The sequence below is a fragment of the Halichoerus grypus genome, chromosome 7, assembly GCF_964656455.1.
Source record: "Halichoerus grypus chromosome 7, mHalGry1.hap1.1, whole genome shotgun sequence".
Lineage (NCBI taxonomy): Eukaryota > Metazoa > Chordata > Mammalia > Carnivora > Phocidae > Halichoerus > Halichoerus grypus.
Window position 1 is genome coordinate 90,279,838 of NC_135718.1, and position 22,977 is coordinate 90,302,814.

The window sequence follows — 22,977 nt, forward strand, 5'->3', positions numbered from 1 at the left end:
AAAGACTTATAAATACCTGAGTTTAGACTTTACTCTGAGGGCAAAAAATTCACTGAATGGCTTTAAACTGGAAGCACAGGATCAGAATACTCTCTGGTTATAGTTCGGAAATGAACTGGACAGGTGAGACAAGAGACGCGTGGAAACCTATAAGAAGGCAGTTGTGGTACCAAGGCAAAGGAAGCCTTGATCAAGGAGGAGAGCAGCAACAGTGGGCATGGAGAGAGTCTCAGGGATTCGACATTTATTAAAGAGGCAAAATAGATAATTCTTGGCGACTGACGATATCGTAGTAATTGAAAAGGAGAAGTTTGGGATGGTGGCCAAATTTCCAACTGGGGCCAACGGGGTAGGTGGCATTTCCGTTTATTGCAATCAACACTTGATGAAAAACAGAGTTTAGGGTAGAAGAGGTTAGGGGAGGGGTTGAGACAGTGACAATATGTTCAATTTGGGAAAAATTTATTTTGAGGGGCAGTGAGATAACTAAGCAAGCAGTTCAGGAGAGATCTGAGACACAGATATAGATTAGGGGGTCGTCAGTATATACATGGTAACTGAACCCAGAGAAATGTGTAAGAGTACCCACAGAGAGTATGAAGAGTAAGAAAAGGTGAGGTCCTAGAAAAGAATATTGAATACAAGAACACTTAAGGATGGTAGAAGTAAGAGAGGGACAAAAAGAGGATGGAGGAGTGACTAGACAGAGAGGAAAAACATGATTTCAGGGAAACTAAGGAGAATGTTTTAAGGGATGACACATGGACAACAATGTTGTAACCAGTTGAGAGACCTGATAAGAACATAAACGTGCCTGGGAGATTTAGTTACAGGGTGTCTTTGATGATCTCAGCGAAATGAATCTCAGAAGCATAGTATGTGGAAATCAGATTACAGCGGCACAGAAGAAGGCCAAACAGCAAGTATGGGCAAATGATTTGAGAAATTTGGCTATACAAAGGAAGAAAGAAATAAGGTACTAACTGGAAGAAACAAGGGGCAAGAAAGGGTTCTTTTCCTCTCCTTGTCCCTCCCTTTCTTTTTAACAGGTAAACACTGTTCTAAGCATTCCAACTTTAGTCTAAGTCTTTCCTGATACTATCAACTCTATCTGCATTACTGTCCTCATCACCAACCTCTTAACCTCCTGTGTTTAAATTCCACTAATCTTTCAAGGCCTGGATAAGATGCTACCTGTTAGTGAAACATTCACTACACTTACTAACTGAAACTAATCACAGTACCCTTCCTGTTTGTTGCACTTTGTTTATGACACGGGTAGGATACTGTACACGCTATAGTAAAGTAATTGATGTACAAATGTCTTTGTCCATTTGAGCTGCTTCAACAAAATGCCATAGTCTTAGTAGCTTATAAACGATAGAAACTTACTGCTCATAGTTCTAGAGGCTAAGAAGTCCAAGATCAAGGCACCAGTGTCTGGTAAGATTCAGTGTGTGGTGAGAACCAGTTTCCTGGTGTGTGGGATGGCACTTTCTTGCAGTGTCTTCACATGGCAAAAGGACCAAAGTATCTCTCTTGGGCCTGTTTTATAAGGACACTGATCCCATTCATGAGGGTTCCACCTGCATAGCCTAATCACCACCAAAAGGCCCCTCCTTCTATACCATCACCTGGAAGGTTAGAATTTTAATATATGAATCTGAAGGGGGACACAAACATCCAGACCATGGCAACAAGTATCATCTCTGCTGGCAAACCGTGAATCTTTTTTAACTACCAAAGTGCTGCACATAGAAATATTCAATAAATATTTCTTGAATGAACAAAACTCAACCATCAATAATATATGTTGTTATTACTTCAGCAGATGATGGGGGCGAGGGAGGAAGAGAGGAATATAACAGATCTGAGAACACATCACCAATCCAAACTCCCACCACCTGGTCTGTGATGATAAGGGGAGCCGGAGGCATTGTGAACTTAGGAAAAAAAAACCTCTCATGTCCTATTTTCTACAGGGACACTGTAGTGTAGCGCAGAGCTTCCCAATGGGTGGGCCTGCCACAAATAACTGACCAGTATCACTAGGTACTAAATCCTTCTTTACTCTGACTTGACTCAGTGGGATCCAGGGAGAGACCTCTAGGTTATCCATCATCTCCAGGTCAGTTGCCTCCAGTTGTAAGCAGCCTAGCCGTTTCCCCCACCATGCTGTAAACACACGCACATTTTCTAGGTATGACATGATGTGGAAAAGACTGGAAGTACTGGTGTGGTCAGATAGGTAAGAAAATGAGAACAGGCTCTGAGATTAAAGAGACCTTAAAGCAAACCTCATCTCTGTTTATTTCTAGTTCTATAATCCTTGGCAAGTTACTTGGCCTCTCAAAGCCTCAGTTCCCTCACGTGGAATATGGAGAAGATAATAGTACCTACCCTAGTGTATAGTGGGTACTAGGAAGGATTAACCCAATACTGTTTAAACACAATGCCTGACACATAATAAGCATTCAGTAAATACTAGCTAGCTATAATTATTTCATCTTTCATCAGAGTGTCACCATCCACAGCCCTCTCCAACTGCCAAAGAGGGACAAAATGGCTCAGATGCTCTGGCGGACACTGACTAGTAGGGTGGATTTTTTAAGTCACGGGAACTTTGTATACTATTTACATGTAAAGTTCCTATTAATATATGACTCCTTCAAAGCTGATAAAACTTAAATATCTGTTCCTCAGATTCACAATATTTGTCTCTTTCACTAGTGTGTTGATAGCCCTTGCCATAAACATTTAAAATTTCTTCCACTCATGTTGCAGGCCAAGAAATCAGACTTTCTGCACTATTTCCTATATGAGAATATAGAAGGTTCTACTTAGGGTACATTAGTCACACGCCACAAAACTGGGCACTGAAATAAGGCATGCTGTGCCCAAAGTGTGACCTGTATAATGACTCCCACCTTGTAGATGACCACTCACAGGGTAGACTTCACTGACAGGCGGAAAAAAAAAAAAGAAAAAGAAGGGAAATTATGCTGAAAAGAAGAGATAGGCTGAATTTAAACAAAAAGTTCACAGCCAAAAAAAAGAGGGGGAGGGCCCCTGGGTGGTTCAGTTGGTTAAGTGTCTACCTTGGGCTCACTCAGGTCATGATCCCAGGGTGCTGGGATCCCTGCTCAGCAGGGGAAGGGGTCTTCTTCTCCCTCTACCCCTCCCTCTGCTCATGTTCTCTCTCTCGCACTCTCTCTCAAATAAATAAATAAAATCTTAAAAAAAAGTTCAACAGCCAAGAGAGGGAATCTAGTCAGATTTGCAGGGTTAGAAATGGGGCAGGAGGTCAAGATCTAAATATTATTAACCCATAAAAACAGTTAAACCCAAAGGAATTATGATTTGGAAAGAATAGTTTTAGACAAGACAGAACATTTTACAAGGTGGGTGTGATCAGTTTTAGACATGACAGAACGTTTTACAAGGTGGGTGTGATCAGCCTAATATCCATTTAATTCATTTCTGGAGAGGAAACATTTGGTTCTTGAAGAGAAATGAAGCAGAGCAGAATTAGAACTAAATTCAGTAAGCTAAAAGATGAGACTTGTGAGATGTTCTATACACACAATAAAATTCTAGCCACTCTCTTTTATGACAACAGCTGTTAGTAACATTCCAATTTCTGCTTTACGTCAAAGTTTCATATTTCAATTGTAGCTTATTATTACTGTAGCCAATTTGATCTGAAAACCAAGAATGTAAAACCTGTCTTCTACAACCTAGTTTCAGACTTATGAAATTTCAAGTAGTTCAGAGCTTTAAAAAATAACAATCTCTTTTTATAAATCTCTTTGGAAATCTAGTCAGTCATTTTTCAACAAAATAAACTTTAATGCTACAAGTAAAATAATGTTCTCAAAGGTAATAAATACAGAATAAAGTTTAATATGTTTCTGAGTTCCTACATGAAATTAATATAACTTACCTTTAGAAGATTAAATGTAAGTGACAACTGACTATATGCACTGGCCTTAAGGCTGCAACTATATTGCAGAAATTAAAACTGAAGTCCTTAAAATGTACCAACTGCTGTTTAATACATATCTCTTTACATTTCATAAAAACATATTCATGATAAAATTTCAGAGATGATTATAAATATATACTAATGTATAGTTTCTTCGTTTTAAGAAATTAGTAATAAGGCATAAGGAGGAGTAACATAAATTTAATTCCATTCTAAAATGCCATTCACAGACACATTTGTCACACTTAAAATGACATGATGGATATTTAATGGTAAGTGCCATAAAGCAATTCTAGTTATTTCCTTGACAATATATAATAAAGCAAAAAACAAAAAGATTGAAAGAGAAACGGTGGAGATGGGGAGGGTCAGAGGCAGGGAGGAAGATAGGGAAAGGGAGAGAGGCTGAAACACAAAGACAGAAAGCATAGCCATCTGACTACAAAGGAGCTTTTCTCCTTTCTGGTTTAAAATCTAGTCACAAGAAAGGAGTTCCAAGGATTTCTAATGGCAATTATCAGAAATATTATTTCAAACAGAAAGATTAATAATCCCATGAGATGGTATTTCTGTTATAGTTAAAACTATTTCATACACAAACCTAAAATATGCATTAAGAAAATTGTGACCAAACTTTTACCTTCCTTAATTTCTAGGTCTTTCCGTTTAATTTCAGCTTTCCTCTCAAAAAGTGCTTTCCATTACATTGTACATTTAAGAGTACAAAAACAGCTGAATCTTTTGCCATGTTTCTCACATAAATTTCTAAATATTCAACTGTTTTGAAATGATTTATGGTATTTAAAGCAAATTTTTCAAAATTCTACTTCTACCTCTGCCCTAATTGCTGACTGAGCTAAGACAAGTCACAAAAATCCTCAGAGATTCTGTTTCCTCAACAGAAAAGGGACAATGCTATATTACATAATCTCTAATTTGCTCCCTACTCTAAAAATCTATGATCCTCTGAAACATTAAGTATTGGTATTATTCACTTCAAAGGAAAATACTTTTGTTTATGGAATTTTGCAACATATCAAATGAATTTAAAATAACACTGAATCAGCATATAATCCATGAATTCTTAAATTCAGTTATTTTTAGGCTAAATAAGCATCAAGATCTATGTCAAATATATAAATTGATTCCTACAGTGAAAGTATGACTGAAGTTTGGCTCTACTAGGATAAATAACAAGCCCCCCGCCCCCACCACCACCAACAAAAAAAAAAGGGTAACGGCCAAATTTTGAGGGCTTTAAAGCATAGAAAAAAATCCTGAAAGAATGGAAAAGAAGCCAGGATGATGATATTGCAGAGGTAAAAGGTGTAGGATCAGAAGTTAGTATGTTTTAAATGTGCTCTTTACTGTAAAAAATTATCTAACCTCCATTTAGGAGACTACATTAAATAAGACAAATTTATCTTGGCGTCTCTATTTTCTCTCTGTAAAACATTCTAATATTCACATTGATTGCTCAGAAATAAAAACACCACTCTCAAATATGACTGCATACACATCTGTTCACACTAGCTGAGTTATATGCCTGTCAAAAATCGGTTGTGTTTGTCCCCAGATGTGTTGATGTCATTTATATTTATTAATGTAATTATGTAACTGACTTACACATTACATAAACCAAAAAGGATTAAATTTTTTTTTCCATGGAAACTGAGTTGAATGCTTTGGAAAGACAACACCTTATAAGTATGGTTTATACAACAAAAACAACTCAGGACCCCAGCTAGGGAACTCATACTCGAAGAAAATGCCTTGGTAAATGAGCGAATATAGATGTGTGCTAATAAAGCACTTAAGATATACACGTACAAACATTTTGGAGAATGCGTTAGTGAAAACAAACCTCATTCCACTGCCCTGAGGACGGCTTTCCTTGCATAGCTTTTGTCTCTTCAGCGTGGGCATCAGAATGAACACATGAGGAGAAGAACTGCCCTAACTGACCCGCAGACCTGCAGCATGACACAGAGCTGGCCCAGTCAACTTGCTTATTACATGCTATGCTCTGTAGATGCCAGCTAAAACTGGGATAATAAATTAAAGTAAAATACACAATGAATGCTAAAAGAAGTTGATATTGAGAAAAATGTAAGAGAGAGAAGGAGAAACTTAATAATCACTAAGCATCCAAAGTGAGTATATGAATACCTGTTTTCTATTTCATCTAAGAAAAGGACTTGGATAAGCCCATTTCCCCTTGTTAGAGACATTTAGGATATTTGGGGAAAATGTCCTGACTCTATATATTGTCAACTACTAGAATGGGTTGCCAAGAGAGGCAGTGAGATTATAAAGTCTTGGATTTTTTTTTTTTTCATTTTAATTTTATAATGTGTTTCTTGAGGTGACTTACAGATGTGCCGCTCAAGATGTGATCCCAGGGCCAGCAGCACTAGCATCACCTGGGAACTTCCTGGAAATGCAGAAGCTAAGATCCCACCCCAGACCAACTGAATCATCATCTGCATTTCAATAAAATCTCCCAGTGATCTGTATGCACATACAAGTTTGAGAATGTCCTTATAGCTTTTACATCAGACATCTGAATTTGTAATAATTCATTTTATACCTCTTGAGCATTAGTAAGTGTGTACTTCAGAATCAATAAAAAGGAATACCTCATTTAACAACAAAACCTTTCTTTTTCATCCTTATTGGAACTATTTTATTTCTGCTCTTCTAAAGAATAATTTAAAAGAACACTATTTCACCAGGTCAATATTCTTTTAAGGTGAAAGCCATATCAGTCCAACTCATATCCATTCACACAGTTGTTCCTATCATTAGAATGTAATAGAAAATTATAAGGGATATAAGCTAAAATCCAAAAGAAAGAGTCAATAACTTTAGTTAAGCGATCAAAAACTTTAATGACTGTAAGTCTTAGGACTCAAGTAATTTCAACAAGGTTGGCTTGCTATAACAAATTTCCCTACATGTTTCATACCAGAAGTTGCTAGTGATTTTAAAAGGTGAGGGGAGTCTCCTCTTCTATAAGAATCCCTGAAAATATCTTAAAATGACACCCTGCAAGAAGGGTTTGTACAAAATATTACAATTGGTACAATTACAATTGGTACAATTGAGAATTATCCAATTCCAAAAGCATCTTTTTAACACTCAAGCAAGAAACATAAGATAAAATAGCAATTGTGCTCCTATTACTAGAGCTTGATGTTTCTGTGATAGAAGACATTAACTCTGATAAGCTCAACTGCTTTCCATTATCAGATTCTGAATATTATTCTTGTTCTGAATGTGCTTTAAGGAGCTTAAAACTGTAAGAATTACATACTCCATTTTAGTGAACAAACAAATCACCTCAGAAAGCATTCCAAGGTAGCTTGGATTCAGAGGACCCGGGCTGCCACAAGCAACTTAATTCTCTAAGGCCTGGGAACCCAAAGTTATGTTTTCCTCCTCCTTTTATTTTGCGTTTTAGGATGACGGGAACACGATAAACAGCCAGCCCTCAGTCACCATCCAGGCCCCACCAGTACAAAGAGGCTTTGTGATTGACAAGAGCATATAAAAAAGGGAGGAGGAGACCCACTTTTTTCTTCCTCTAGGGAAGACTATGGCTGAAATTTTAGAACTTAAAAGCTTCTCCCGTTTCTTCGACCAGCTCACCTTGCAGGTAAACACCTTCCTGGTTCAGTGACTCAATCACAAATTAGAGACAGAATCTGTGCTGAAAACTGATAATGGTGGAAAAATATTCTTTTACTGTAACTTTCAGCTCAGTGCAGCTGTAACGTACTTCCTCCCCCAGGAAGCCCTGTCACTAAACCTGTGCAACACGAAAAATAAGCCTTCATGAGTGGAGATTTTATTTGACATTTTAAGGATACAGATTGGAATAAATCCAAATATTTCCAATTTTTGCTGTGACTTTTTAAAAAATGTCTAGAATAGATCATGAAAGAAAAAGAATTGATGATACATGACATAAATACTAATATAATTTCCTTCTATGCCCTTCCATTCAATTCAATAATTTTCTACGGCAAGGACAGCGATTTAAAACATCTCCCTCAAAATAAAAGGACACTGCAGCAAAATTATTCTTCAATATATAATCAAATATAATCTATGAAATACATATTCAAAATATAATCAAGTCATGAACTAATAATTTCTTTTGCCAAAGACTATAATTTAATTTTCATTCAAACTAAATTGGGATGTATTAGCAATGCACTTTCTAGGTATTTAAAGAACATCCTCGTGATCAGTCTTTAAATGGCAATCCATGACTTTTCACTTTGATAAGCAAGACTTATATATAGAGTCAGGACATTTTCCCCAAATATCCTAAATGTCTCTAACAAGGGGAAATGGGCTTACCCAAGTCCTTTTCTTAGATGAAATAGAAAACAGGTATTCATATACTCACTTTGGATGCTTAGCGATTATTAAGTTTCTTTTCCTCTCTCTTACATTTTTCTCAATATCAACTTCTTTTAGCATTCATTGTGTATTTTACTTTAATTTATTATCCCAGTTTTAGCTGTCATCTACGGAGCATAGCATGTAATAAGCAAGTTGACTGGGCCAGCTCTGTGTCATGCTGCAGGTCTGCGGGTCAGTTAGGGCAGTTCTTCTCCTCATGTGTTCATTCTGATGCCTATAAGTCATCAGACTTATATTTAAGAATATTTTCACTAAACGCCTGTTTCATATAAATAACTTTATCTCATCCTTCATCTTGTTTTCCTCCAATTAATAAGTACTTTTGATATTGTACCATATCTGCATGTATTTCTGAAATTAGTCTTTGTTGGCAAGCCTATAAACCTTTTTTTAAACTGCACTTTTCAAACGCTACTACCAAGTAAAAAATTTAACATCCTAACTCAGAAATATCAAAAAACGAATTTCAGCACAATGTTGTATTAACAATCTTATATACACTTGAGACTTCTATGGCAGCTTCCTCTTTTGTTTTCCTTCTAATTCCAAAGTGTAGTGTCTCATAACCAAGAGCATACATATCCTAAACTGCAGTTCTGACAATTCTGGAAAGAGAGCTGATAAGCCCTACAGGGCACGTGCATGTTCTTCATTCTGTCATTCTCCAAGGGAACACTCCTTCAAATACACCTGAGAAAAAGAGAAGTCTCCTGATGTTCTGTTTCAGTGTACGCCTATGCGCCCACAAAAACGAGTAGCATCCCTGAGAGGCAGCAACCAGTGGGATATCTGATGGTGGTAACACAAGAAACACCATGCCTCTGTGCAACAAAGGTTTGTTTCCAGTTCAGATTTTTTAATAACATGCTAATTGATATAATTTACATAATATACAAATCACTATTTAAAATGCAACATTCAGTGATTTTTATAGTCCCAGCCTTGTGTACCCATCATCACAATTACTTTAAGAACATTTTCATCACCATTAAAAAAATACTCATTTGTAGTCATTCCCCATTCCCTGCAAGTCCCCTAGTCATAGGCAATGCAAATCTACTTTCTATCTCTATGGATTTGCCTATTCTGGACATATCATATAAATGGAATCATAGACTACATGAATGATCTTTACAGCTCAGACTTAAATAATAAAAATAGCTAACATTTATTGAGTGTGTAAAATATGACAGTCATTTAATTCTTTTATTTGACAGAGAGACAGAGACAGTGAGAGAGGTAACACAAGCAGGGGGAGAGAGAGAGGGAGAAGCAGGCTTCCTGCAGAGCAGGGAGCCCGATGCGGGGCTTGATCCCTGAGCTGAAGGCAGACGCTTAAGGACTGAACCACCCAGGCGCCTCAACAGTCATTGAATTCTTATAATAATCCCATGAGGTAAGTACTATTACTATTCCCACTTTAAGATGAGAAAGCTGATGCACAGAGAGGCTAAGTAGCTTAGCCAAGATCACAAAACAAGTTAGATGAAGTGAAGATTTGAACGTAACGCAGCCTGGCTCCACAGTTCACGCTCTTAACCAACTCTGCTATACTACAGTGCCCCTTACTTACCTCTAAGCAAACTCACACGGTTGAAAACAACAGAAACAAAGTCAGGCTTGAAAAAAACATAGTGAGTTACAGCATTCCTCATAACCAATAAAATAAGCAATTAACTGCTTCAAATTTGTACATCTGTATCAGCAAAGTCTAAGAACTTTCTGTGATTAGTAGTAATTCTCCTTAAACAAGAAGAAGATAGCACACAGAAGAGGATTCCCCGGACTTGAAAGAATAGATGCTTGGAATCATTATTTTAGTCATGTTCAGATTATTAAGAGTTATCACCAGTTTCTTTTAGTGAAGAACTGAAGACTGGTGTCAGAATCCTTTCTACCGCTTCTAATAATTTGTTGTGTGCACCTGGGCAAGTGGGTGTGAGTATAAGTGTGTGTAATTCAAGAGAAGGCTTGCTGCTTAGACTAATCACAGAAAGTTCCTAGTCTTTTCTAATGCAGATATGCCAACAAAAGGCATTTCATCATCCAGCAACATGATATGATCTCATTTGAGAAGTATATCTATGTAGAAGATGTGGAAGGAGAGAGGAAATGAGGAGGGGGGAAGAAAAGGAATAAGGAAGGAAGGGAAAGTGGAAGGCAGAGGGAGAGAAGGCAGGCAGGTGGAGAGGAAAGACAGACAAAGACATAGCAAATGGCCAATAAGGATATACACATATATTTTGTTTGGTATTTTTCTACAATGAACAAAATATATACATATATGTATTTTACAAAAAAATCAATATAATCTTAATTTGAGGCTATTTGTCCTCTAATGTGTTTTACAAAATTCTGGCTATTTTTCTAATTCACAAGGCATCAGTTCTCATTATAGAGTTAGTTTTATCATTCTTCTTTACTCATCATAATTCCCAAATTTAAAAATCTCTCTAGGCATTATATCATAACTCAACCAAATAAAGCCAAAAGGTAATTCTTAAAAGTTTCTGCAATTACTTCTGTATCGTCTCTTCACAGCTAAATCGCTTCAAGCTTCTATATTTATCATTTATAAATTATATTCAATTCCAAATAATTTTAATCTCATATTTTCAAAACCATTATATTTATATCTCAAGCCCAAATGAAATGGAGTAAGTTATAATTACGACTATGGTGTATAGGTGTGTAAGTTTGCATAGCTGGAATCCCTGGTTTTGGCTAATACTATAGATCTTCTATTGTATACAGTAGAGTGGTGTTTGGGTTAAGAATGAATAATAAATTTAATTCAAAGGAGTTTATAATTTCAGACTTCATTTAAAAGACTCCTATTAAAAGACTTTCCTTTAAGGGAAAGGAAGCTTACATGGAGACAGTAGTTGGCCTACACCTCAGGGTAGCAAGCAGGTCTGCAAGCCAATTTTTGTAATGGACACCTGAAATATTAATGCATTACATTAGAAAGTGGAAAAGCCCTTCCCAGTTGTCTTAGTTCAAGCTAGTATAACAAAATACTAGACACTGGATGGCTTACAAACAACGGAAATCTGTTTCTCATGGCTCTTGGGGCTGGGAAGTCCAAGGCCATGGGTGCCAGCCTACTCAGTGCCTGGTGCAGCCCACCTCCTCATGGACAGAGGCTTCTCCCTGTAACCTCCTATGGCAGAGGAGAGCACGGGCACTCTCCTCAGCCCCTTTTATACAAGAAGATGATATACCAGCAAATTCTGGGAAAATACTGGCTTTTAACTACACGGAAGATACACAAAAATGAATGTAGATTCTTCCAATACAAATGGCCACTCTAGCAACATAACTTAGGCCTCCTCTTAACCTACTGCTTCTAGCAATTGTTTCCTCTTCCTTATTCCTCCCCTTCTCTATCATTCCCACCTCTACAGGCAAGAGATGAAATAGTCAACTGTGTGAAAACAGGGTCAAGTGCACGGTAGCTGTTTGAAAAATGACAAAAAAAGTGCTGCAGACACTTTCAGGAATCACCTATGGCTTTATTCTGTTGAGTTATGATAGAATATGATGCAATATGATGCCCAGAGAGATTTGGAACGTGGAGTGAAAAGGATACCCTATTTGGCTCCATTCTTTTTTTTTAAGTTTTTATTTTAATTCCAGTTAGTTAACATACAGTGTTGCATTACTTTTAGGTGTATGTGTAGTGATTCAACAATTCCATACATCACCGGGTGCTCATCACAACAAGTTGCACTCCTTAATCCCCATAACCTTGGTTGGTTCCATTCTTTAGATTTTTTTTAAACCAATTTCCAATGGATGGACTAGCAACTAGTTAAGAGTAAGGCTGGCAACAGAAAGACACAGCCAAATCTTGCTGCTCTGGGAATCTGGAGCCAATACACTTCCTTCCTCCTCACTCTCCTCCCTACCCACCTACCCCAACCCCCACAGCGCCCATCTACCCTATACTTCCAAGACCCCTTCTTCTCTAGCCCCACTTACTGTGCTGCCCCAACACCCCTCCAGTCAGATGGCATCAGAGTAGGGAATAGGGAGGAGAAGAAAGAAAAAGGAAGACAAGTAAAAGGAAAGCCCCAGGTTAAACCATAATCCCACTCTTTTGGCTCTTAAATTTGCGGTATTAGCCTGTTTTTGTTTGTTTGTTTGTTTTAAGATTATTTATTTCGGGGTGGGAGGGAGAGAATCTTTAGCAGACTCCTCACAGAGCACGAGCCCAATGCGGGGCTCTATCTCACGACCCTGAAATCATGACCTGAGCCAAAACCAAGAGTCGGATGCTTAACCACCTGAGCCACCCAGGCGCCACTGTTTCATTTTGCTTTTAACCACTCTCTTCCTGAGAGGTCTAATTCTGTTCTTCTATCCCCTCATTTCCCGTCTCCTATGCTCTGAGCTCTTGCTCTGACAGGGGACGCTGTGGAATAGCTCAAGAACTGGGTAATTTCCAATCCTTTTGCTTTAGCTCTAACATATTGGAAATAAATATATTTTCCCAAAAATATATTATCATAAATATTATTTGTTTCTATAGTACTACTGGCACTATACTCCAAGTACATTTTATGGATTCATTTATAGGTTAATTTTAAAGGATTAGCTTGGAAACTTAAATATCATTTAAAAAATATTTTCTTGGGGATATCTGTTCTAAATTCTCATAACTATAGGGATACTTTTATGGATGAAAAATTTAAAAAGAAACCAAAGAAATAATTTACCAAAGCCAAAGAATTAGTAAGTGGTAAGAGCCAAAACCTAAAGAGAGGTCTGTTCAAACGTGAGGCACTGAAGACTATACAATTTCCATTATACCATGGAACCTCCAAAAACACATCTATGTTTTTCATTAAGTAAATGAAAATTCTGAAAAGCTAAAAATTTTACTCAATCATTAGATATTTTAAACTCAGTATCATTTATTCAAACATTTACCAGGTACTCTTTTACTCAAACCATCTCCAGCAATAATCACCAATGCTAATAAACTATGACTGACATCATCAGGGAAAAAAAAATGTATCTACATTATTTCAAGAATTCACCACTAATGTTAGAACTTTACCATATTATTTCTCTTACTTATGAATATTTGATTTGCTGAGACTTCTGTTAAGGTAACAGATTCTTACACCCAAGAGTGATTTTTTGTTGCTCAAAACAGAAATGCTTTATTAAAATCTTCTGTGAATTGTCATTTCCAAAACAAAAACATTTTCATTTCTCCTAAATACTTAAGAAGAATTATTTATAAGAATTATTCTTCTGTTAATAAAATAAATACAAGTGTAGAACTTGGAACAAATGACTTCTTATGCATGACATAGCTATTAACTACTATTAAATTCTAGCTACATTGTATCTTACAGATTCAATAAAAAATAAATACAACTATATAGTGCCAACTTGATTTAGGTGAAAAGTGCTAACATAAGTTAAAATTGTTTTAGTAAAAAAAAAAGATAAGCATAATTATGGTTTATCTTTTATTGTAACTGCAAACTGCCATCTTGATTCACAGAGGCTCCAACATCCAGTGGAACCTGAGAACTACTAGAACAAGCCTACTGACATGTTAACAGTGTAAACTCTTCACTGACTTAGTAACATGTCATCACTTCTTGAACTTCGACATCAATAAAAATAAATAAAATATTTACATTTAGAAAACCACCCAAAAATGCATTTTTATTCTTGAAAATAAAACTGCAAAGACAACTGACCACTTCTAATGTGATTGTGTGCCACGAAGTCTGTAAGAAGTTGCATTTTAAGTTGATAGTATTTCTCCAAACAATATTTCTCTTTGCTTTCTACTAAAAAACAACAAACATTTATATTAGATATAAAATGTTTGAGCAATTTCTTTATTGAGGCACAGTATTTCAAAGGCTGATAGGCAAAAAGTGAAAACAGATTTGCCACAACTTCCATCCATAGATGGAGTATATTCACCACATGGGCAGACTAATTCTCTACCTCCCCCAAAAAGAAAGTCAGATTACAGTCATTTGACTTGATAATAAGCTCTGCATTGTCAGACACAGTGATTTACAAAATTTTGAACCTATGTTTTCTCACCTTTTCAACTTGCTTTGAGGAAAGCAACAGTCCTGAGGATCTCTACCTTTATCTTTGCATAGGACAGATTTTGCATTCTTGGTAAGCTCCCTAGTTAGTTGCCATTTATGAAAGTACCTCAGTTCACCTGCATATATCTTCTGAGGAACGTTGGTTTCCCAAGCCCATGTCAATTTTTATCAACAAGTTAATTAACTTGTAATTAATACCTTTTAAGAACGACAATGAATTTAGGAAGCCAAAGACCTAAGATTTTTCTATTTACTACCTCTTCTATATTTATCAATCCTCTTCCACTTAAACAGTATGTTCAAGGCTTTTAAAAGGAACTTCAATTTCCTCATAATTATCTAACATGATCTCTATCAGACAAATAGGTTTAACAATCTAGCTATCTCTGTTGACATTCTGGACTGCATTTTAGACCATTTCTCTTCTCTTTCCTATTTCCCCAACTTGTTAATCTCTCCTGCTTGTGCAACCTTCTTTTACTCACTTAAACTTTCCCATAGTCTAGTCTCTCTTGCCTAAAAAAAAATAAACTAAGAAGGAATCCAAAAGAAAACCTTACTCCTATAACAACTTGCCCTTTCTCCGCTCAAACTTTGAGTTTATTATACTCATTCCGCTTCCTCAGCTCACACCTTTTTTGCATTTATTAAAAAAAATTTTCCTAACTTTCCTCAAAAAATAATTGACAAAATTAATTGTATATATTTAAAGTGAACATCATGTCACATTTCTCAATCTACTATCCCAATTCAGCAACAAAAATTTCTCTAGCTGGTTACCACTGACAACCAGGTTGCTAGAGCAAATGAACATTTTTAGCCCTTACCTTAATGAATATATTTACAGCATTAACACTAAAGATAATGCCCTCATTCTTGAAATCCTCCATTTTAATTAACTTTCTTTCCTAGTTTACAGACAATAATCACTACTCATAACTCTACTTCTGCTAAAGTAATAATCACTGAGCAAGGTGCTCACCTGTATTAGCTCAGTGTTTTTTCACACTGCTGGTAGTTCAAAGCAGCTTTTTAAATAAAACAAATTAGAATAAAAAATATCCAAATGTATTCCATGTAGTAAAGTTAAGTATTATTCTGGAAAATTTATGTGTGTGTGTGTGTGTGTAGTTCTTATTTTGGGTCATATTCAAAAAAGTTTGAAAGACACTGTGCTAATTTAATCACCAGAAGCCAACCTATGAGGTCCATATAATAATTTATACTTTTTAATAAAGAAAAAACTAAGCATACAGAAGTTGTATAATTTGTCTGTACTCAACCAATTGGTGTGACAATCAAGCATAGCCTCTATTTATGTCCTAATCTCCAAATACCCAAGTGATATACATTTATATCTCTTAATGTGAGTGTCTTAAATGCACTTCAATCTCAGTAATTGCAAAACCTGTACTCAATTTCCATACATTTTCTAATTTGCTAATTTTCTAATTTCCAGTGTTTTTCTCTTCTTCATCCAAGCATCAATACTCATATCTCATATAGATCCACTCTTTACTATGTTTATTATTTATTATTACCATAATAACCTTCAGTCACGCCCCCACCATTTTCTTCCAGGATAACTGCAACAGTATCCTCCCATTAACTGCCATTATGCCCCCTACAAGCCCCCAATTCACTCTCTGCTTTGCTGGAAGAAATCTCTTCAAAATACAAACCTCATTAGGGCAAACTCTCCTAATCCTGAAGTAAAACTTTTAAAGTTCAAATGCTATATATAATTTTCTAGACTGGATTTCTGTGTAGTTTTAGGCAGTACTTTAAAAAATAGAACCTAACTGATATTTAAAGGGCTTTTGTTAAAATCAATAATTGTCGAAAGACCCAGATCAAAAGTTCTTTACTTGCTGTTAAAGTCACTTCAAAGATACTAGGTTCCGTTTACATTAGGAGATTCAAGGACAATCACAAATGTCTTTCACTCAAAAATGCAGACAGCCAATGAATAGTGTCATTTCATTTTCTTAAAAACAAAATACATCCATTATCTTGAGACTAATGAAACAGTTTATTATTTGTACCTTCACAGAGACTTGACCAGAATTCATCCATGGCAGGCATCAATACTATTTCTAAATAATGTTTTAAACACAACAACAATCAACTTTAATTTGCACTAGATTCTAAATAAAAATACGTTTTTCAATGTTTATAGCAGATTAAGTTATGTCTCCTGTGAATCAGTCATACACAGTCCATAGATTATCTGCTATGACAACAAGTCTGAGCCTTTCAATCTACATGTTTAAACAAACTGTTGGATTTGTTGCTGCCTTTGCAAAGGTAGGTGGAAAGAATTTCTAGCTAGGTACTCACCAGGATGGTATCAAAGCTGTCATGATATGCTTTATGATACTATTTTAAATTAAATTATTAAAGAAAAGTGAAACTGAATTATTTCACTTTTCTAAACGATGTGTTCTCCATACACAGATACCTAATGTTGAAATAAAACCAATAAATAAATTGTTTAAAAGTATAGCATGTTTCATTGTTTTTTGTTAGCAGGATTATGTGTATTAGTTTTGGCATGCTGTTTGTGTTGTTGTTGATTCTCTCCTTTGCTTTTCAGTTAAAAAAATGAAAGAGCTAATGGTTCAAAAGAGACTCATTTCTTCTCTCCACATGACTGTTGGAAAGACCCTAATAAAGCCTGAATCAACAACTATAATAAATCCTTGACTTAAAAAAAAAAAAAAAGTTGCTTTACCCATAAGTATACATTTAGAAGTTAAAAAAAAAATGTGCTTTAAAGGTATGCATGAGAAGAAATATTCTACCAAATTTTCAACTATGATTTCTGCTTCATAGTGACAGACATGCTCTAAGACGAAGTTATGACAACAACATACAAAATAATAACATGATTGAACAATGGAAGCAGAATCATTATGAAGAATGCCCACTGGGGGGTTGTACAGAAAGACTTCTTTCAAAATATCTTCAAAATATTGTACCCCAGTTCTTAACAGAATCCACAGCATATGTTGGTATCAACAGACACCTGGATGGATGGATGGCCAGCTGGCTAAGAACTAGAACTCTCTTCATGTTCCTCAACCCAAGCCTCTGAAGTTTTCTTAGAATTCTATCTGAATGTAAGCCTTATTTCTGATGTACAGATTGAAAATCAAGATCACTGTGTATGAGAAAATGCATGTGAAAAGAAAACTGTACCTATTAAAAAATAACAAAAGAACTACTCAAAAGTAAGATGTTTTCATTACACATTTTAATAGCCATGATTTTAATACTAAGAACACTGCATTACTTTTTAAGTAAATTCATACTATAACCATCACATCCTATATGTCACTTTTAGAAAATACTTATAGAACTACTTCCTCAAGTTCTTACTCTAAATAAATAAAATTGGCACATTTCCTCTCTGTTGAAAGGGGGTCTCATTTCCCTTTTTCCCACTTATAGGTTAGGATAAAAACACAAGCTTATTAATTTCTAACATAAAATGATTCCCTTATCCTCTCTTCTCAAAGGAAATTAGTATAAATGGAAACCTAGGGACAATATCATTTGATATTTACCTATTTTAAGCAATTAGAATTAAAATTGTTAATAAATGGAAAAAATATGACCTCAAATATCTGTATATTAAACTGAGTTTTAAGAATAAAATATTTTAATGCAATTAGACTCGCTAACTGCTATGTACAATGTTGTTTGTTCATTCCAAACACAGGCCAGAGTTCAGACAAACATGTAACATTGTTTTGTTTGATTGTAGTACTTTATAAATGGTTTTATTTTACCATTTGCCAAACCTCTTTTGTTGAGTTATTCAAACTAACTTCTGCCAAGAACACTAGGAATTTGGTGATAGTGCTTCTTTTAGGAGAAAACAAGCCCTTTCCTCAGAAAACTGAAAATGTTTATCTTGGCACTAAAACCTTGTATTGAGCCTTCCGGAAAGTATTTTAAAATGTTGTTTTTAACCTAGACTTTGTGACTGAAACAGGAAAAGGCTTCATAGCTCTACACCAAAATACATATTTATAGGGCTGATTTTCTTTCTACACCAAAAATACTACGTTGATGGCAGCAGTTTTCAAAGTATGATTTCTGAGGACCAAGCTAAAACTTGGGCATTATCACGATATTCAACATACAATTTGTTTTTTAAACCTCAAAAACTGACGACTAAGAAATGCTAACTGTTGATCAAATACACTGTCTTTAAGTGTCAGACTGGAAGGACTGTTGCATTTAACTATCTGCTTTTGGGAATTTTCACAAAAAGAAAATTTACTTGATATTGTATTTTCCTCCTGTACATGTCAACAGAAGATAGGTTTCTAAGTTTTTCTCTTTTTTATATTTTCCCCACTAGGTAAGCTTTACCTTCAGACTAGATAGACATAAAGATCAACCATGTGAACTTTTTACATATTGTCCTAATAATGTATCTGAATACAATATACAATTTTTGGAAATTGATGAAATGATATAGTCATTGTCCCTAACTCCTATACCTGACCCATAAATTGTTAAAATATAAGAAAGAGACCATATGGTAGACACCCCTAAATTGTTAAAATATAAGAAAGAGACCATATGGTAGCTCAAACAATTTCACAAAGACCCCCGGAGAGCTGCAATGATTTTTCAGTCATTAATAACTGACAAAAAATATTATGCACCCATTACCCATCCTTTACAAATCAAGTTCTCCCTACCTTGAAATCTGATCCATTTTTCCCTTCTAATGGCCTGGCTGTCCCTTTACAAGAATAACAGCAGCAGCATCACTTTAAATGTGCATGTAAAATTTTGGATAAAGTCATAGTAAGTTAAAATCCTATCATTGTGCTTATCAAATATTTATTAGGATGTTCTGGCAGGAAATTGTTTTAAAATTCTGGTATGGTTGAATTGTCTGATTTAGGTAAAAAGAAAAAAATTAAGATATCTATCAAATATATCTTATTAAAATCTGTAACTGCTTTGGTCAATCAAGTACAAATTTTAATTTTAAAAGTTTGGTCCTTCCTATTGTGATTGAATTCTGCCTATATCCAGAAAAATCAAGAAAAGTCTATTCAAATTAGTGTAATAAGACTGAAATAAATGGGAATTACTGGTATCACTGACAATAAAGGTTAGGAAGGAATGGACTCTTCCCAATCCAAAATCCTCTTCCTGTACTGCTATGGCTATAGAACGATGGTATCCTTTTCATTGGCCTTGAAATCTTGAGCCATCCTAACACTGCTCCACAGGCCTCACAGTTTCAATGTCAATGAGAAATACAACTCTGACATTATGGACTAATTTAATATTTTAAAGACAATTATTAATGTGCTAGGTTACCTTGGCAGAAGATTTAGATTAAGCCCTACCATCACTTTTTTCTTATTTAAATTTATTTAAATTTCTTATTTAAATTTAAAATGTTGACTTAAATTGATTTAAAATGTTGGAGAGTGGAGAATATCTAAAATCAGGTCCACAAAAAACAAAAACTCACTTATCAGTATTTAAGATTATTAATTTATATATTCAGCTTTCCAAGATGAACCTGTAAGGAGAATATGAAAAACAAACAAACAAACAAAACAAATCTTTTTTCCCTCTCTTCTATCCACTAAGAAGCAGTGATTTATCTCTAACAATCCTAGAGGAAGGAAACAAAAACAAAACAAAACCTCGTGCTACTTGTGAGAAATAATTATTTAGGGAACAACATTAGTTACATGGCTGATTTAAAAAACACAAAGGAACCCTATTTTTTCTATTAAAATAAATAGGTATAACAGGACATACCTGAAAAAGAACATGTACATGGCAGCTGTGATGCAGAACAAAAGGACCTACAACAAGGAGAAAATATATTACTTGCAAAAGAACACTGACATCATTTGTGTATCTTTCTTTTTCTAAATTTTAATTCCAGTATAGTTACCATACAGTGTTATATTAGTTTCAAGAGTACAAGATAATGATTCACCAATTCCATACATCGTGGGGTACTTATCAGGACAAGTGTACTCTTTAATCCACATCCCCCCACGCACCTCCCCTCTGGTAACCATCAGTTTGTTTTCTATAGTTAAGAGTCTGTTTCTTGGTTTGTCTCTCCTCTCTTTTTTTTCCCCTTTACTTGTTTTGTTTCTTAAATCCCACATGTGAGTGAAATCATATGGTATTTGTCTTTCTCTGACTGACTTATTTCACTTAGCATTATACTCTCTAGCTCCACCCATGTTGTTGCATCATTGTGTCTTATAAAAGCAAAATACCCACTATTAAATCTTGTGCCTGATTTAAAGATGTGAAAACTAGTCATACACGTGTCATATTCTCTACCTTTCATATAAACCATATTAAGGCAATAATGAGTCTGTACACACACATATAAATAAAATTACATACATTTTACATTATGTAGTATAAAATATGTATATATATTACTATATGTATATATGTATACAGATTAGGTAGAAGGGTAACATGGTTCAAAAAGGATCAATTTTTTAAATAATCTAAAAATGCCTGAAAAAGCAAGTAACTTAAGAACAAAGACAATGGCTCTTATATAATGAAGTCAGCAAATAAATCATAAGCATATTAACTGTTATACCAAGATGACCAGATTTTTTTCAAACCTAAAATACAGTTCAGTTGTCAACCAATTCTAATCAATAAGAAAAACTCCTAAAAATATAATCATCCTTTGTGGGATATGGACTAGCTATAAAAAAATCCTCTAAAAACAGGCATCCGAATATAGTAAACCTAACTTTAAAAGCTCCCCTCAAACATATCACACTAAATACAACAAAATAAAATGTATATGGAGGGGTGCCTAGGTGGCTCAGTCAGTTAAGCATCTGACTTGATTTTGGCTCAGGTCATGATCTCAGTGTTGCGAGATCAAGCCCCACGTCCAGCTCCACACTGGGTATGGAGCCCGCCTAACATTCTCCCTCTCCCTCTGCCCCTTCCCTGCTACTCTCCTAAAAAAAAAAAAAAAAAAAAAAGGTATATATGGAAAGAATCCAGAATCCAAGTCCTGACCAAAAGCTTAGTTGTGCCAACAAAGTGGATCTCCATAAGTTGTTTTAAATCACTGAAAAACAAGTTGTAAAATGTGTTCTTATGTTAACAACAGTGTAAACTAAACATGACTGTCAATGGCCTCACATCATAGACAAATGACAAATGGACAATCTTTAACTGTAAATGGCTGACCACAAAGCGCACCAAAAATGAATATTGTGCAAAACAGTGTTTTGTTACTTCCAACACAAATAATTTCTAGTCAACTTAAGGGAAGTCTAATAGTTTTGCTATTACAAATTAAGTTTGACAAGTTTGCCACCTTGGCTTAAGATAAGCACTATAAACATAACCTGAATGGCTTAGAAATCTATAAACCTACAAACCAAAAGAAAGTATCAATTACTACAAAACAAATATTTTTATTACTTATTATACAGAAAATATATAAAATCTTTTTCTATATGTAAAGTATATAAAATTTTTTCTAATAAGCACACACACACAATCTTCTGTCCTCCTCACTCCCTCCTTTCCTCTCTCCTTTCCATTACCTTTAAAAATACCCTATCAATGATGTGTAAGGTTCATATCACTGCTTTTGACAACATAACTTAAAGCATATGGAATAATTTTCAATTATTGATTAACCAATTAAAAATTAGAGTCCAATTGAGTTTATTTACTGGTTATAATTTGCCAGCCAATGACCCAGATCACGAACCTCAATTTGTATTTCCCTATCATTTTATCCCTTTGGGCAAAGCCATCCTTCCTAGATGTTCAATGTTTCATTCCTTCCCTGACCTAGTCATTTTCCCCTTTGCAGACCTATTCACAAAACTCTCTAGAAGTGTCCCACAAATCTTTCCCACACCCTCTAACTTCTCTAAGGAAAATTTCCTTAGTCTCTTTCCCTCAAAATGTTGCTATGCTCTAACCTAATATGCTAAACCTATCGATACTCATGTTAAACTAACATTTATCTCTGCAAATAATACATCTGAAACTGGGAAAAAGTACAATGTTTAATATCTCAATCTTTAGAGTATGGCAGATCTGGGTTTGAATCTAGTTGTATGTGACTTTCAAAGCCTTACTTAATTTCCTAAGCCTTAGATCCCTTGTCTGTAAAGTGAGAATTTCATCTCACTTTGAACTGCTGGGAAGATTCAATGAGACGATAATTGTTAGAGGTGTTCAGCAAACTGTTTTAACTTTGTTTTGTTACTTATAGAAGTGATCTAGATATGAAAAACGTCACCTAGACACCTAAGTCTGGAAAGTTTCTATTAAACAGACAGACCTTTCAAAATCTCTCAAATTCAAGAAATGAAAATCTGTACAAATGGGGTGGGGGGGAGGAGAATCTAAAGGATATTAATGTATAATTGATCACTTCATTTAACAGGTATTTACTGAATG

At 35.1% G+C, this 22,977-nt stretch overlaps 1 protein-coding gene across 1 annotated transcript in view; it reads right to left on the reverse strand.

The window, feature by feature from the left end:
- The window catches only part of LOC144382655 (transmembrane protein 135-like), a 77,635-nt gene extending 57,014 nt beyond the window's left edge, over nucleotides 1-20,621 (reverse strand). The window contains exon 1 of the mRNA XM_078078660.1: nucleotides 20,317-20,621. Coding sequence (XP_077934786.1) covers nucleotides 20,317-20,336 — 20 coding nt within the window. The 5' untranslated portion in view covers nucleotides 20,337-20,621. The remainder of the gene's footprint in view (nucleotides 1-20,316) is intronic.
- Between the last annotated feature and the right edge of the window lie 2,356 nt (nucleotides 20,622-22,977).